Source organism: Neophocaena asiaeorientalis, unplaced genomic scaffold, assembly GCF_003031525.2.
Source record: "Neophocaena asiaeorientalis asiaeorientalis breed wild unplaced genomic scaffold, Neophocaena_asiaeorientalis_V1.1 scaffold96, whole genome shotgun sequence".
NCBI classification, from domain to species: domain Eukaryota; kingdom Metazoa; phylum Chordata; class Mammalia; order Artiodactyla; family Phocoenidae; genus Neophocaena; species Neophocaena asiaeorientalis.
The window spans coordinates 2,706,997-2,725,582 of record NW_020175831.1 but is presented as its reverse complement, the minus strand read 5'-3'; the positions used below and the strand labels follow the sequence as shown (position 1 = coordinate 2,725,582).

The 18,586-nt window shown below is 36.6% G+C and overlaps 1 protein-coding gene across 2 annotated transcripts in view; it reads left to right on the top strand.

Moving 5' to 3' along the window:
- Window positions 1-18,586, top strand: part of CHN1 (chimerin 1) — a 174,695-nt gene that overhangs the window by 37,662 nt on the left and 118,447 nt on the right. For both annotated transcript variants that reach the window (XM_024732838.1, XM_024732839.1), the window contains exons 3-4: window positions 7,500-7,538; window positions 13,064-13,119. In XM_024732838.1, the coding sequence (XP_024588606.1) occupies window positions 7,500-7,538; window positions 13,064-13,119 (95 nt within the window). The remainder of the gene's footprint in view (window positions 1-7,499; window positions 7,539-13,063; window positions 13,120-18,586) is intronic.

Below are 18,586 nucleotides of genomic sequence, written 5' to 3'. Positions count from 1 at the left end.
TGTGGTTCAGGTGAGGAGCCTGGGTGAGGAGGGCCAACCTAGAGATCACTACTATTACTTAAATTAGCATATGTCATCTGAATCTTTCATATTCTCTCTCCTTGTCTCTGTGCCCCTCCCAATGTACACATTCACATACACATTTATATCTTTTGTTTAAAAAAATGAGATTATACTATATGTGCTAATCAACTAGGCCGTTATTTATTTTCCATATAGTTTAACAATCTCATTTTTTCTTTTGTTTTCCTGAATTATTTGTTTAGATTTTTACTTAGAGTCACAGAAGAGAATGTCTCAAACAGAACCCGCCTTTTTACCTCCCCAGTTGATTAGACATAGAGCCATGTCTCCACCTTCCCAGACCTTGTCCACCACCTGTGATTTTTGAGTCCATTACTTCTCCTCCTCCGAGTCTTTGCTCCATCAATTTTTTCTCTTACCTTTGGCCTTCCTGCTGCTTGGCTTGTTTTCTCTGACTCATGAGAATTGACCCAGGCCTAACATAGTATTCCTCTCAGACATCTGAGTATTTAATACACAAAGCAGAGGAAAACACATGGTGCATTACTTACGGATGCCTCCTGGACAACACAGCCCAGGTTCCCTCCAGGACCTGAATCTCAAGCTTTCCTCAATATGTCTTCTATTTCAACCACTCTGCATTTTTACTGTTCCTCAAACACATTCTGAACTTTCTTGTTCCTGTGTCCTATTCACTGTGTTCCCTCTGTTTAGAAAGTTGTTCTCTCTTTTATTTCCAGTCTTCTTCCCTTGGCCCCTGTACTTTAAAAATCATCCGTCCTGGGCTTCCCTGGTGGCACAGTGGTTGAGCGTCCGCCTGCCGATGCAGGGGACACGGGGTCATGCCCTGGTTCGGGAAGATCCCACATGCTGCGGAGCGGCTGGGCCCGTGAGCCATGGCTGCTGAGCCTGCGTGTTCGGAGCCTGTGCTCCACCGCAATGGGAGAGGCCACAACAGTGAGAGGCCCGCGTACCACACACACACAAAAAATCATCCGTCTTTCAGAGCCACTGTCAGATGATATCACCTCTGATTTGTCTTTCTTGACATTCTGGCCAAAAGTGATTCCTTCTTCCCTTCCATTCTTTCATCAGCTCAGCAAATACTTATTGGGGACCTGTTCTTGTCAAGCATTTTGACAAGATGGTGGTTTATGAAACTCTCATTATGTAGAAGAGTATTACGTATTACTCTTATACTCTTATGTATTACTCTTATTATATTACCTTGTTAGTAAGTAATCATATCCATCTTATTTTTCTTACCGCCCTTAAAGGTGTAAACTACATCTGGACCCACCTTGTAACTGACATTCTTACCCATAGAAGGTGTTTAATACATATTTATTGAATGAATGGAACTTTCTGATTGTTTTAACGTTTCTGTATGGCAGCATAATTTTGATATTTATATAAAATTCTTTTGTGTAGTGAATGAAAAGTATTACTGACACGTAAAGGCAATGGAGAAAATGGATTTTGTGGGTATGTACTTAATTTAAGCACTCATCTATACCACGTGAAGATTATTTTAAGCAGCTGTCCCTGAATTTAAGTTGGTTTTAAAATCAGCTGTCACTGAGTTATAGGTTGTCAGGCTGTCATTCTCAGTCATGCTCTAGAGATGGAGGTCTGTCATGTTGATATGCTTGGCTTGGGTGGATTTTCTGACAGAATCAAAAAGAAGTGATGGGAGTCCTTGAGACCTCTAGCTGAAGGCTCTTGCTGACTTCCTTTGAACGAGCTGAAAGGACTTCGTTCTGCTAAAGGAATTCATGATTTCCTCTCTTTTCCTGTCTTAGTTAACTTTTGTATTTCTTTTATTAGATGAAATGTATCTTATCCCACTTTACCCCATACCCTAAATATGCCAAGGAAATCATGGTTTGAAACAGTTGTTCTCACAGCATGTTCTAGGGACTCCTGGAAGTCTCCAAGTTTTTTCAGAGCTTCCACGAAGTCAGAACTATTTTAAGTAATAGTAATAAGACATTTTTTGCCTTTTTCACTCTCATTCTCTCACAAATGGCTAGTTGGATCTTCCAGACTGTACATGGCATGTGATATCACAACAGATTGAATGCAGAAGCAGATAGGAAAATCCAGCTGTCTTCACTTATACCGGACATTAAAGAGATGTACAAAATTTAAAACAAATGTTTTGTCTTGAAAGTTAGTTATTTTTTCATAAAAATGTTAAGATATAATCGGTTTATTATTTTTAATAAATTAACAAATATATACTATTAAAATTTCTGTTTTAACTTCTAATATGGTTAATATCAGTAGATATTAAAAGCTCTTTAGAATCCATGTTTTTGAAACCAAAAAGTTTGAGAGACACTGTTTTCAAAGATTAAAAATATTTAAAATATCTATCAGACTTTCTAACAGATTAAAAGGTGAAATCTTCTTGATGTAGTCAAGGTGTCTTCAAACTGGAATCTACCATCATTGATTCTATCAGTTTCTAATTGTTAGGCATTTAGGTTGAATCCAGTTTTTTAGTTTAAAAAGAAATATTTCAGTGGTATTCTTCTATATTAATATTTTTCTAATATCCTTAATTATTTTACAATAAATTCCTAGAAATAGAGCTGCTGGGTCAAAAGTATGCAGAAGGAACTGAAGACCTGTTACATAAATGCAGGAGCCAAATATGCTCCCATACTTTCTCCTCTTAATCACTGCCCCAGTTAGCAGGAAATTTAGTACCTTCCTCTTTAGGCAGTCTCCTCCTCCAAGTTTGAACTTCAGGAGACTTACTCAGTCCCAGAGTGGTCCCATTCTCTTACAACTACCCAGAAGAAAAGTGCAGTAAGTATAATTGTACACTGTTTATCCTTCTTCTCTTTATCACTTTCTGTCAGTGTTGAAGACCAGCCCTTTGTCGACAGTTGCTTGTCTGAGTGCTACTAGGATACCCGTTTAGGTCAGACCTGGCCCGGGTCAAAGTAGTGACCCCAGTTGGAGGTTAAGATTGCAGTTTATTAGTTCACATGCTTATACTCAACGATTCCATGTGCCAGGGAAGCTGAGGTCAGAGACACTTCTGGCCTCTGCCTCATGCTGGGCCAGAATCTGTCCTTCCTAATAAACACATAAGCCCTCTGTATGACCCTGGATCACCAGTTTCAATTAATCCATCTTCAAAGTCATTTTCTTTCAGGAGTGTTTCTGCCTGTTCTTGCCAGTGGAACTTAGTTTGGGCTATAAGTTTTTTCTATGATAGAACTCCTTAAATTTGAATCTGAGGAATCAAAGATTGGGGTAATGTTTCTTCCCTTCCAGAAGGATTTAGGGTACTGGAAAATTGGTCTCAGCAACTCTAGCAATTAATTTTGCACATCAAGAGTGTAAGGTATGTTTTTTTAAGCCATGCAACTTCCCCCTCCCAGTGAGCCCCTTTTCCCTGAGTCCTGAGGACGGTGGTGCCTACCCTTTGCCTAACTTGTTCAACAGAATGGCCCATACCAAGGTGACCTCGGGTCTCCACCCCTAAACATAAGAGAGACTGTCATAATTTTTGAACGTTCCCTTTCAAAGAGCATCTCATTTAATCTCTGCCTTAACAGATGCCTGTTACACACTTTTAAGGCTTATGGTATGTATTGCCAGTTGTTCTCTAGAGAGGTTGCACCAGTTTACACTTCCACCAGAAAAAAATAGATTGCTAGGAAAAGACTTTTAAAACCCAAACTGTGTTGTTAAATGTCACTGATAATTAGAATTGTTTTAATATTAAAGGAAACACAAACTTAAATCCCAATATTTCTTGGTTATTTGCCAGATACTCATTTTATTTGGCCACAGAATTGTGATCTGTAGCATCTCAAATAATGTCAGTCAGTCAGTCAGCCAGCCAGTTATTTATTTATTTATTTATGGCTGTGTTGGGTCTTTGTTGCTGTGCGTGGGCTTTCTCTAGTTGTGGCGAGCGGGGGCTACTCTTCACTGTGGTGCACAGGCTTCTCATTGTGGTGGCTTCTCTTGTTGTGGAGCACGGGCTCTAGGCGTGTGGGCTTCAGTAGTTGTGACATACACGCTCAGTAGTTGTGGCACACAAGCTTAGTTGTTCCGCGGCATGTGGGATCTTCCCAGACTAGGGCTCGAACCTGTGTCCCCTGCATTGGCAGGCAGATTTTTAACCACTGCGCCACCAGGGAAGTCCCTCATTGTGTTTTTAAATTCGCTTTTGGTGAAGGCAGGAGAGGGTACTCATTTACTAAAGGTCTCCTGAGTGCAAGGTGCTTAATGTATGATACCTAATACAATCCTCACAACACACCTGTGTTGTTACTATTCCCATTTTAGATGATATTGTTACTCTATTTTATAGATAAAGAAAAGAGAGGTAGTAAATTTCCTAAAGTCACACAGCAAGTAAAGGTTGATGTTCCCCTAAGAAAGCCCTATCTAGGACTAGATGAACAATCCCCCAGAGAAAGAACTTTGATTATTAGCCTCTTACTCTCTTACCATCTCCAAAGTGAAAACAATCTCCAGGGCCTCCTGCTCATAGGTGCAGGCTTTGCGCAGAGTTTACAAGGAGTTAGGGCCAACTGCAAAGGGAGAGGGCACAGTCCTATACACTTCTTTCACTTCTGACACCAATTGCAAGTTGGAAGGGGTTCCCTCAAATCACACTTGGGTTCGATGATTCTCTAGAAGAACTCACTAAACACTGTTATACTGAGAGTCATGATTTATTACAGGGAAAGGATACAGATTAAAATCAGCCAAAGGGAAAAGCACATAAGACAGGGTCCGGGAGAAGTACAAAATGCAGAGCTTCTCTTATCCTCTGTGGAGTCAGGACGCATACTCTTCCGGCATTGATGCGTGGTGATACACATGGAATATTTCCAACCAAGGAAGCTCTCCCAGTCCTGAGTTCAGAGTTTTTAATGAGGGCTTTAGGATTGATGGCCCACATGGTTGATCTCATTCTCCAGCTTGACTGACACTGTGACCCAAAACCCCACCCTAAGTCACATTGGTACTCTCTGGCTAGCCCAAGGCTCCCAGACAAAGAAAATTACCTCCTAGGAGCTGAAGGCAAAAGTCAGACCTCTTCTGGGGCGCAAGATTAAATTCTTTACTACACTGGGTCTCAGCCTTGTTGAGTGCCCTTCCTCTTCCTGGCCGCATGTGCCATCTTCCGCGTGGTGGGTCGCGAGGTGCCTGGTCACTGCAGCTTATGCTGTTTGGACGCTGGCAAGGAGGCTGAGACACACACATGAATATGGATGAGTGCCAGGAGAGTGAACGTCCACTCTCCTGTTAAACCTGGAACTGTCCTAGGATTGAATGGCAATATAACAGCATCCATATGGCATCAATGAAATCATTAAATGACTTGAATGCTTAGAGGCAGATTTTTCCTCGTATTAAAAATATATAATTCAATTAACTTATTAAGATAAATGTCAGTATAATTAACCCTCCAAACATACACACACCCCACCCCCACCCCCTAGTAAAGTAAATATGTATATATCTATATGTCACTGTGCTGAGGTCATATTTCATCCTAATGTTATATCATTCCTATGTGAGTTTACCTGAGTTGGTAGTTTTCCTAAATAATTGCTCATTCATATACCGACAGTCCTCATTATTCTTGATTCTGTTTGTGTTTGCAGATTTGCTTACTTGCTAGCATTTATTTGTAACCCTTTTAAAATAAATACCTGTGACACTTTCATAGTTATTCGCCAACATTTATAGAGTGGCAAATTGAGTTGCATGACCTGAATATTCCCGGCTGGGGTTGAGCAAGGCCACTCTGCCTTCTTTGTTTTAGCTCTTATACTGTTAACAAGTGTTCTTTTCATAGCCTATTTAGTGCCACATTTTTTGCATTTTTGTGACTTTTTATTGGTGATTTTACTTTTTAAAATGGCCCCTAAGCATAATGTCAAAATCCTGTCTGGTGCTTCTAAGTGCAAGAAGACAGTAATGTTATCTTGAAGACAGTAATGTTATCTTGCAGGGAAAATACATGTGTCAGATAAGTTTCACTGAGGCATGAGTTATAGTACAGTTGGCTGTGAGTTCAATGTTTATGAATCAACAATATATACTAAATAAGGTGTGTTTAAACAAAAATACACAGAAAACAAAGTTATGTATTGATTGGTTGATGAAAATGTTGTGACCAGAGGCTCACAGGAACCTAACTTGTGTTTCCCCAGGTGCAGTGGTTCAGTATTGGTTAATTCAGTGTTTATGGTGACGTTGTAGAATATAACTACTGAGAATAATGAGAGTCAGCTGTATTTGCTGCATTACTTCATTCATTTATTCATGTAATCTTTTATTCATTCTTTGAGAAAACATATATGAAAACTTCTCTTGGGTGCCAAGCAATTTCTACATGACTTAGAATTTCCCTTTTATGTTCTTTTGCCCATCATCAGTAGTCTTACTGTAGCCCTCTGACTCAAAGTATTTGTGTGGTTTATGATAACACATCATAAATGAAGTGTGAGATTGCATTTTAACGGTTGGGAGTTGGGCGCTGAATGTTTCGAGTCTCTGACCATTTTAATGTGAGCTACCTATATAAGAAATCACCCTCCTCAATAAACTTCCCAGTTTTCTTGCCTCCTTGGAGACCACGATTTTTAGGATCAGATTCCTTAGTGGGTTTCTGTTGGATGCCAGCAGAGCCAGGTGATGTGTCTGGCCACACCTCCCCACACCAAAATGCTGTGTCTGCTGGTTTGGCTACGTGACCTTGCAGGCAGGGCTTTGTGCTGGCAAGATTATTCCTCAGCTGTGCTTCACAGATGAGAAGCCAGACCACGCTGTCCCCTCTCCTTTCTCCACTTCCCCCGTCTCCCTCGTGTGCTTGTATTTCCATCTCTCTCCACTGCCTCTTCACACTGTCTCCTAATTCACATTCAAGCAGAGTGAGGGGAAATGGACCTGGAGAGCACATGTTCACCTCATGTTCTTTGTGGCTCTCTAGATACACTGTCCTACATTGAAGTGTTGCTCATTTCCTGGTTTTGATTGTCCAGGATGTATGAGGACTAAGGTCTGTACCTTGCTGTTCTTCTCTCTTGATGTTAGTAAAAGTTTCACTGGACTCCCCCAAATGTGATGGAGGGAAATATAGAAAAGTTCCAATGATTTCAGGGATCTTTCAGTGGAATGATCATAGAATTAAGCCCAAAGACCTTGTTGATATTACCTCAGTGACTGTAAAAGCAGTAAAAATTAAGCGTGACGTTTTTATGTGATAAGCAGTTGAATAAATACAGTAACTTTCTTTGAACATCTTTGTGAAATTGTCCTCCAAGGAAGGGAGAACCAAGATTAAAAAACCTTTGAATGCCCTTTAGTGCCTAGCACGATGCCTAGAACAAATAGACCTCAACAAATATGTACTAAATGAATTAATGATTAAAATATCTCATTTAAAATATAACTATTCAGTAATGTTAATTTGATGTTTATCCTTTCAGATACAGATGAATATAGACCTCCTGTTTGGAAATCTTACTGTAAGTATACAAATAAATTGGGTGGGTTATAGTGCTTTATAAGTAATATAAAAATATCAGGAACGTTAGATACGAAGAGTCATTCCATTTTGTGTCCATTATTGAAAAATTAATTCACAACAGAATTTGTGAATAGCACAGAAAAAGAAACTGGGGAAATAGGAGCATTTCCACAAAGTCTGTCATGGTTTGCATGTCAGGAATGCATCTCATCCCTCTGAACTTGCATGGAATTCCATATTATGGAACTTGAGACCACTTGTTGACAGTGGCTGATAAAACTAATGCAAGGAGAAGCTAACGAAGAATTCAAGGAATCTAATATTCTTAGATCCTGTTTTTTATATTAAAAAAGGAATAAATAAATAATGATAAGTCAGGAGGCTATCTTGCTAGTAAGAATGAGTAAAAAGTGGTCTTCTTTTAGGAATTGCCTTCCGAAATATAAAAGAGAGACACTGAATCTATATTGTTCTTTAAACTTGGCATTAGAATACAGATTTTTTCTGAAGAGTCTAGGTTCTTAGTCCTTTATTTCCCCTTCCTTGTTGCCTAGAGAATATTATTGCATCAAGTAAAAGCTACTTCAGAATTTAAAAAAATGGAAATAGGGTTAATATAATCAGAGTTGTTTTTTAAAAATCCATGAATGCACTGTTGCAGAAACCAGTACTGTAAACTTTCGTTTGTTGTCTGTAGAGTCAAATAAGCAACCTAAAAAACCTGTACTTTAAATACAGATTATTAGCATCTTTGTAAATGTTGAGTTATTCTGAATTTTGATATTTGTAAGTTGCTGAAATTTGCTGACTGAAAGAGCAGCAATTCAGATTCTCACTTGTTTTTATGTTCCCAGAGCAACAGATAGTTTATTGTAATAGGTTGCCACTGGGGGCTAATTATAGTAAGCAAAATATGAACAGTCTCTAAAAATATTGCCATAGATGCGTTTTCCCCCACCCCTGCTGCTTCTGTTTTGATTCTGGGGAGTATAGTTCAAAGAATGTATAAAAATGACTGATGATCTTTACCTCTCAAAGATTTTGTCTCATAACCTCATTGGCGGGAAGCCTGTTTAAAATTCTTCTCTGCATTTTCTGGTTTTCAGTTTATCTTTATTCTCTTTGCTCTGATTTGTGCCTTGCACATTTTAATGTAAGAGCATTTATAAAACCTCAGACTGTTATTGAATCATGGTGGTGATTTTTCCCCTGAAGAATATTGATTACTAAATGTGGTGTATGCAATCTGTATTTTCTGTATCTTCCTATGTCTTACAGTAGCTACCATTTGTCTTAAAAATGGCATATTTCTTTTTTTTTTGGTGATAATACTGAGTTTTATAGTTTCTTTTAGTGACTTCAGTGCCTGAAGAACACTGCCACGCCCCCATCATTTTAACAGTAGAAACAGGGAGGAAATTATTAGAATAGACTTTATTTTCTGACCATCAAATGCAAAAACTTCCAGTTCAATGAAATTTTATGATTAAACTGTGCTAAAGCCACGCAGAAAGGTCCGTATTTAAAACTGGTCTTGTGAAATTTCCTTATGAAATCATGATGTTGTCTTCTAAGAATTTGTATATGTGCAAATTTTAACTAACGAGAAAACATGTAAAAGTTACATTGTCACATTGAAATAATTGTTGTGATGATCATTTAGATTGTTAAACGTATTTGTCAAAATTCTGATCCTAGAAAAAGTTGGGATGTAGGTTGAATTCTTTTTTCTTTTTGTTTGTTTGTTTTGCCTTTACCACTCAGTCAGTTTTATAGTTTTATGTCTAGCTTGCTGTAAATAATCTCCAGTAAGGTATTTATTAATAAAATTCATCTTTATTAATGAAGTTCATCTGTCCCAGAGTCTGTACGTTTTAATAGGAAAAAATTTTTAAACTGACAAACCTGTGACACCCGTATTTCATCAATAGTGACTGAAATTTTAAGTTACTGGAGTAGTAGGCCCTGCCCAGTACCCTCTATAATTGAGCCATGACATTTTGTTTAATTCCTATATATGCCTTGATCAGAGTTGATAGTTAACAAATTCTGTTTGATCGTCTTTGGGACTGACAAACCATAATGCATTCATCATCTTCTCTGTATTGTGACTTAAATTTTTGTAATTAAAATACTCCTCAAAATGGTGATAAAATCTAAATGGATTGAGATTTTTAAAAGATCAGGTATGTCAGTCCACATAAGGAGATACAAGCAGAATGAAAGCTATTCAGGATGTTCTGATTGTTCACTTCTATTCTGTACTACATCTGTAAAACTGAAGGGGACAGTTACATTTTCATGTCAAAAGTTGCAGCATGTTAAGGATTTTTTTTTTTCTGTCTTTAGCTTGTTGGGGGTCTGAACAGCTTTTCACAGTGTGATTCTATGAGAAACTTATTTTCACTGTGATTCTATAAGAAACTTATTTTACCCATGCCTCTCTTGTGCTTTCTGATTTTGGTTTAGTTGAGCTTGTGAAAACATAATTCTAAAACCTTACAAGTTCAAACCAATAATTAAATAGAATTAGCAAGATTCTAAGTTGAGAACTCTTTTAAGACAAGTACAGTTTTGTTGCTTTTCAATATGTATTGCTTGAATTAAACCAGGGGCCAAACATGTAAATAAATGAGGCAAGTGAGGCAGGTGGGGACTGTGAGAAAGCAGAGAGAGGATGCCCTGTATGTAGGGAGTAGCTCATAGTTAGCTCCCCTTTACTGTGGGTATCTAACACTCTGAGTCCAGTGTTGTCACATCTTCTAAGTTTTCAAGAGAAGCTGGAATTCTCTTTTGCTTTTGTTGTTGTTGTTAAATCTCTTAATTTTTAAATGTTAAAAACAAATTTGAATTTGGAAAACAGCAAACCAAACAACACATGTGAGCCAGTTTTGATCTCAAGATACCAACTTGTGATCTCTGAACTTGATTAACAATGTATTGTCTCTAGATACTGAGAATTTCATTAATAAGTGCATAAACATTGACACTTCTAAGGTGATTGAAAAATGTTGAGTACTTTAATTATATGTCTTCTCATCTTGAAGTTAGCTATTAATTTTTGGTGAATCATTTAACGGTTGTGCAATTTAAATTTTCAGCTGAGTTCTGGTTTAAATGACAAAAAAACTATAAATTGAGAAGGGCCTGAATTAATTACTCTTTATTACAATGTATGATTTTTTAATGATCCTTTTGATGGGTATTCTCTGAATTCATATGTTATATTCAGTTATACAATATCCAAAGGCCCTCCCTTTATATATATATTTATTAAAAATGAGTCTTAAAGATAGACTAACCATTGGTAGCCAATAAGGAGGCATTTGTCTAAAAATTACTCCTCTCCATGAAATAGAACTATACTCGTTGAAACTCTGATTAAAACAAAGGGTGAAATTCTCATGTGATGATATTTTACTCTTTTTTTCATACTGGCTTATCTTAATATTTGCTTGCTGAATAGGTAAATGCATTATTGGTGATAACCAGATACTACAGTATTTGTGCTTTGAATCAAAATCAACATTTTACTTTCTGTAGTAACTTCTAATGTCCTTCTTGACCACCATTCAGTTTTCGTAATTCAGTTTCTATAGGTGACCCTACTTTCCAAAGCATTTGCTTGACAAAGGGAAACAATTGATCTTTTGAGAATTGCTGGTCAAAACAGAAATGTGAACTGAATTTTCACATCTTAGAGTTATAGTTACCAACAGGGAGGAATGGACCTGAAGCATGGACCTTTTTGCATATCATGATTTGGTTCTCTTGGGAGGATGGAGATTTACAAATATCTCTGAGTGGTACACATGTGCTCTCACTGTCAGGGCCAGACAAATTTAGTTTCAGTGCTTTCTTTGTTCCCTTCCCCATCTCAAAATTATTCCCTTCATATCATCTCTTTAATCCATACAAATATATTCACAGTAGTATTTTTGAAAAACTAACTCTCACAGTAAAATATGGGTATCTAAAACTATTTTAATATGTTACGTCTCGTAAGGATTTTTGCAACCAGGAGGATAAGGCAAAGGAATACATTTCTCTCAGTAGATTTCAAACATTATTAAATGAGAAGTGTTTTGTTTATTTTTTTGATTCTTAAACAGTAAAGCTGTATCTTCTTAGCACCTTTTAAATTATAGCATTACCATGTTGTTATGTTTTGGTGATGAACTGTGGATGCATGCTGGTACCCAAATATTATTGTAAAGAATTTTATGTATTAGTATCAGTCACCTACATATAATAATAGCTAGTCTTTATTGAGTGTTTACCATGTGCCGGGGACTATTTTAAGTCTTTCACATATAGTATTTAATCCTTTCAGCAATCTATGAAGTAGAAACTATTTTTATCCCCATTTTCAAATGATGAAAGCCAAGGCTCAGTATGCATTGTTAGAGGCAGAGCCCCAGTGTTCAGACCCCAGGTGGTCTGGTTCAGGAATTCAGATTTGCAACTGCAATACTCTGTTGCCTTTACATAGCAATACAGAACAGTGATGTGTGTCTGTGTATGTTCTCAGTATATTTAGTGTATGTATACACACATATACATATACATATTCTAATTGTATATGTTTATATATGTCCCTATACTGTATATGAATGAATATGATCAGAGGTGGAGTCTATATAATGACAGTTGAAATGTGAGCCATACATTGTCTGACAACCCCAGATGCTGGGTAGTTTGATGTTATATTGATCAAATGTCTATGTATTTAAATACAGTATTAAATTCAATTATATGTGATTATATGTGTAGAAATAGAAAACAGATTTTCTCCAAGAGATAAACTCAGACCTACGTAAACACACTTTCTCTGATAACTACACGTTCTATTCATTTTTTCTTTATTTTAAGTCAAGAAGCCTGAAGTGGGTCTTAGAAGGACATGGTATTGGTATAATTTTCACCAATCCATTTTCAGATACCCTAAAAATTATCCTCTGGCAAGCTATTTAAGTGTCTGAATTCTCTCTTTTGCTGCATTTACCCTAGTTGAATAAGTGGTGGTAACTTTGGCTCAGAAATTTTGTTTCTAGGGGAGATTATCTTTGAAGATAGATGTTCACAATATAAATAGGGGAGAAAAACAGTGTATGTGTTACATCTAGCCTATTAATCCTAATTTTAGTTTCAAGTTTGACACTTAATAATGTACTTTTAAAATATACAACTAGTATTTGTTTATAGCAGAGGCATGCTTTATGTAATATATCCACAAAAATTGGGGAAACTAAATGACCAGATTATGGAGAACAGAGCCAAATATCCAATACTGATTTGTCATAACACTTCTGTGGATTATGATTTTCTTATTTGTGTTTGCTCCTGGGCTTTCACTAAATTTAGTTTGGTTTACTTTCTTTGCTTCATAGCAAAATTTAATAACAAATAGGACTGTACCACAGTTTTCTTATGAACATAAAAAAGCAGGCAGGTTTTGATTCCTAATATATTCAGATGCTCTACATAAGGGAAACTGACATGTTTTATTTTCTAACTTCCCAGTATATCAACTGCAACAAGAAGCCCCTCATCCTCGGAGAATTACCTGTACTAATGAGGTGGGTGTAATGAAACCATTACAACGAAATGTCTCTCAATCATTTGTTTCCCAAACTTTGACCTTCCTCAGTGACATGGTTATTTGTGGGATTAACTTTTGATGCTACTTAGCATCATAAAATTGTAACTTGAATGCATTTTTCTTAACATTCTTCTCACTTGAAATAACTACCACTTTTTAATGGACTGTTTGGAACACAGGATAGAATAAGACAGTATAGTTTTAAGTGACGTTAGTATTCTTTTCAGTGAATTTTTACATTCTTCCATTTTTTAGTGTTTTATTCTTTACATTTTAAAACAGAGTTTGAAGGCATCATTGTAGCATTATTGAAGTAATTTTTCCATTAAAAAAAAGATCTAAATCATGATTTTAAAAAGCAAAAGTCAAAAGCAAAATCATGGACAGTTCACCAAAAGAGATATGACATATATGACATGACAGTATATGAAAAGATGTTCAACTTCATTAAAAATAGAAATGCAAATTAAAATACACAGTGACAAATTTCACTTTTCAGATTGGCAAAAGTTCAAAAACATAGAATATACCCCTTAGCTGGTAAACCTGTGAGGAAATAGGCACGCATGTATTGCTGATGGGAATGTGAAATGCTACAACTTTATGAGAGTTTTGTAATATCTAACATCTGCATTTACCCTTTGACCTACCAGTCCAAATTCTAGAGATTTACTCTGATGAATTGCCTGTACAAATATGGAATAGCATGCGCTCAAAGTTTTTCATTGTAGGATTATTTGTAATAGCAGAATATTGGAAAAAATCTAAATGTTCATAGGCGACTGATTGAATAAATTATAATACTAAAAAGAAGAAGGAAGATTTCTACGAGCTGATATGGAATGATTTCCATATGCAAGATGTATATATAGTAATTATGGTCCCTTTTTAGTAATAAAGAAGGGAAAATAAGAGAAAAAGCTTATTTTTGCAAAAGAGAGACACAGGAGAGTTAACCCAGATACGAGTGAAATAGTTTTCCACAAGGAGGGGGTGAGGATCAATGTAGAGGGGATAAGGATGGAAGTGAGATTCCTCTGAGGGTGTGTTTTTATATAGTTTTGACTTTTGAACTATGCAAGTGTTTCACATATTCAAATATCCAAATTAAATTAAAATGATTTTAAAAACCCTAAAATTGAATACAGATAGAAACAAATGAACCTAACAAATTCATAGCATAATCACTCAAAATTAATTTAAGTAGTTTTTAAACATATTATTTTGGCTATACAAATATAGAGGGAAATATTCTAAGATCCATAACCTACAAAAAGATCTTTTAACTATAGTTATTAGATTTGTTGTTGTTAGTGGTACTTGTTTAGAAATTCTGCAGTTATTTTGTTATAGGATAGAGCAAATAAATAATTATATTGGATTTTAGGGAACCAAGGTTTTTAGGAGATATTAATATGGAATAGGGGAAATTGAGAGGTACCCTGTGGTATTGAATTTGAGGTATTAATAAATACCTATGACATCATAGATTTTTAAAAATGTATTTTCCATCTCAGTTTATGGAAAGGGCTTAGAAGCAGTGATGCCCCAGTAAGAACGAATAAACCCAGTGTCCAAATTTTAGTTTCCAAATACTGTTTGCTACTAAAAGGAGCCAGTGCTCCTTAGAGAAATTCCTGATTGTAGAATATGGGGCAGAGAGGTCCAGGAACATCTTATGTCAGAAAGCAAGAAGGGCTCAAAAATGGATGAGGATGTGTCAAAAACACATAGGAGCCCACTTGAAGAGTTCCCAAAAGCAAAATTTGGGACCATTTGACATCAAAAAGAATAATGATAGTAATGAATTACGACACATTGAATGAAAAAAGAATGTGTAAGTCTATAATGATACTTACAAAAAAACCTATCCCAATACAAAGAGGGAAAAGAAAGGGGAGAAAATTGTTCTTTCCAGCACTAGTGCCTAAAAATGTAGAAAGAATGATAATGATTTGCACTGATAATTGAGTCAGGCAAGGATTACCACTAGACGTTAAAACATTGAATAAAAGGTTGTAGGTAAACAGAATAATCACATGGTCTTGATTATTTATGAACTGCAAAGAGAAAAATATTTTCATCTTTATAGTGGAGAAGTCTAACAGTCACACCTTTAGTCAGGTGATCAAATTTAGCATTACCTGCAATGGGACAGACTGACACGTGTCTCCTAAATGATGCAATGAAACATACACAACATCATTGATGTAGTATTTCTGCCTAAAATGTTTAACTTAAATCTGTTTATGAAGTATAAGTCAGACCAATCCAGAATGTGTACATTCTGTGAGACAACTGTTCTGGGCTTTTAAATAATTTCATTTTCATAAAAGAAATAACAGTTGTGGGACCATTCTAAAGTAAAGGAGACTAAAGAGGCATGCCAACCAAATGCAATGCATGCACCTTGATAGAGTTCTGGTTTTATACATATATATATGTTTTTTTTTTTTTAAAGCTACACATTCTGGGTACAGTTGGAGAAATTTGTGGACTATATATTAGGTAATATAAAGTCGTGGTAACTTTCTTATGATATACTGTTGAAAAGAATTGCGTCTTCATTGTTTAAAAAAATGTTGAAATGGATTTTGTTATTGTGACATCTGGTTTAAAAAAACATTAAATAACTCTGAAAGCACATAGTCACAAAGGAATGAATTTACAAAATTAGGCAGGGATTTCATGAGATTACCTTTTATTTATTTATTTTTGGCTGCATTGGGTCTTCGTTGCTGCGTACAGGCTTTCTCTAGTTGCAGTGAGCGAGAGGCTACTGTTCATTGCGGTGTTTCCGCCCGCCCCCCACCCCCACACCTACCTCCTTAACCACTCCTTCTCAATCCTGGAAGGGCGTCAGAATCACCTCTAGATCCTTTAAAAACATACGTATGTTCAGGCCCCTTCTCAGACCTTTTGAAGTATGATCTTTGGTAACGGAGCTCAGAAATCTGTATGTATAGGAAGTCCACAAATGATTCTGACCTACAGAGCTGTTAAGTCAGCACACTTTTCTTTAAAATCTTTGAAAAAAGAGGATACTTCATGCATGCCCTGGTATGGAGTAATCTCCTGGAGGGAGACCTGGAGTACTCAGCCCTCCCACAGGTGAGTCATCACCAGCTAGGTACTGAGGCAGCACAGAGACCAGACTCCATTTGGCCCTTTACTCATCTTTGAAGATTCTACTGTGTTGCCCACTGCTGCTGAGACTGGTATATGTTTAGCACTGCAAGTCTTTAGTTATGATATTGCAAAAAATAACATCTTGAAGATGTTTTGACAAATAAATTTGATTTTTGAGTTATTCCTGAGAGAGTTAAAAAGAAAGTTCCAAGGAGTTTCTGAGGAGAGATTGTTCAACTAAGCTTCTACATTGCTGATTTTGCTTTAGGTAGTTACTTGTGCTACTACTTTATCTGCTTATTAGCAAATTGAAGTTTTTCTTCTTCATTTATCCTTGTCTGCTAGAAATGCTTGTCATTTTCCACCCGTACAGGTTCTGATGACTTCACTTTACTCATCCTCTCAAATATTCATCTTTGAACTAAGATGAGCTCTTTATTCATGGGCATAAAGAGAGACGATTAGTAGAAATGGACTCGTGTTTTTCCATTACATTTCTTTTTTGTTTGTTTGTTTGTTTGTTTTTGCGGTACGCGGGCCTCTCACCGTTGTGGCCTCTCCCGTTGCGGAGCACAGGCTCCGGACGTGCAGGCTCAGCGGCCATGGCTCACGGGCCCAGCCGCTCCGCGGCATGTGGGATCCTCCCAGACCGGGACACGAACCCGTGTCCCCTGCATCGGCAGGCGGACTCTCAACCACTGTGCCACCCAGGAAGCCCTCCATTTCATTTCTTAATCATGTCTTAGTTCACTATGATGATCCACCATTTTCTCTGTTTCAGAGAACTGTCAGAATTGTCAACTATCGTGTATTGAGGGCTATGATTCGTATAGGACAAGTTTAGAAGCTTGAATACCAATAGTTTGTCAAAGGTCCTGTTTCAGTAGAATCATAGGATGTTTTAAGAGACCATCCAGTCCAACATCTATACCGTATCTCTGAGATAGCTTTGTGTCTTCCAGGGGAATTAATGACTTCGTTGTAGCCATTCTGTCTTCAAAGAGCTCTAGCTGAAAGAAGGTTTGTTCTTCAGCTGTACTAAATGCTGTCTCTCTGAACCTTCTAGTTTCAATTCTAGTTTTGTCCTTGGACTTTTGCAGAATCAGTCAAATCCTTCCCCACATAACAACCTTAGGAAACTTAAACTTCAACCTTTAGAAACTTGACGCTGCACCTAAATTTCTCTTCTCAAGCTACAAAATGAGTTACTCAAAAGCATTGTTCTCCAGAATAGACATACCAATCACAACCAAATACGTTATTGAGAGAGTTGGCAAAGACCTGAATCATAATCACTTGTCTGAAACTGGGTCTTTTCCTGTTTCCTTTCCCCTCTTCTAGTGCCAGTTCATTTAATTCTGTTCTGTTCCTGGCCTCTTAGGTAAACTTACCTTTACATTTTATTTTATTTGATAAGAATACTGGTGAAAGACAGCAGAATCTTCTAAGAGAGTTATTTAAAATAACTAGAAATTAATATTTCTGAAGGACGCTTTAAGGTCCAAAAGCCACCTTTAGTAAATGAGTGCACAAAGGCATCCTGCCAGGCATTTGGGGATATCCATAACTGTTGCAGTGCTTTAAAGCAATTCTGTGATTAGTATTACAGAAAGATAATCTATCATGAAACTACATCATTAAAATAATCTCTGCCTTATCTTGTTTCTGTATTAAAAGTTATCTGTGTTCACTTCAAGATGCTCTTAAATCAAAGATCTTTCTGAATCTAAAGGCTTTTGTAGGCAGTCTCGTCTCAGTAATTATAAAGTGTTTCATGTTACTAATTTTATTTTTAATTTTTTTTTTTTATTTTAAACATTTTATCAAGAAGGCACTTTTTTAAAAAAAATACAGCAGGTCCTTATTAGTCATCAGTTTTATACACATCAGTGTATACATGTTAATCCCAATCTCCCAATTCATCCCACCCCCACCCCCCTGCCGCTTTCCCGCTTCGTGTCCATACGTTTGTTCTCTACATCTGTGTCTCAATTTCTGCCCTGCCAGCCGGTTCATCTGTACCATTTTTCTAGGTTCTGCATATATTCGTTAATATACGATATTTGTTTTTCTCTTTCTGACTTACTTCACTCTGTATGACATTTTTGATTTGCATTTCTCTAATAATTAGTGATGTTGAGCAGCTTTTCATATGCTTCTTGGCCATCTGTATGTCTTTGGAGAAATGTCTATTTAGGTCTTCTGCCCATTTTTGGATTGAGTTGTTTGTTTTTTTTAATATTGAGCTATATAAGCTGTTTATGTATTTTGGAGATTAATCTTCTGTCCATTGATTCCTTTGCAAATATTTTCTC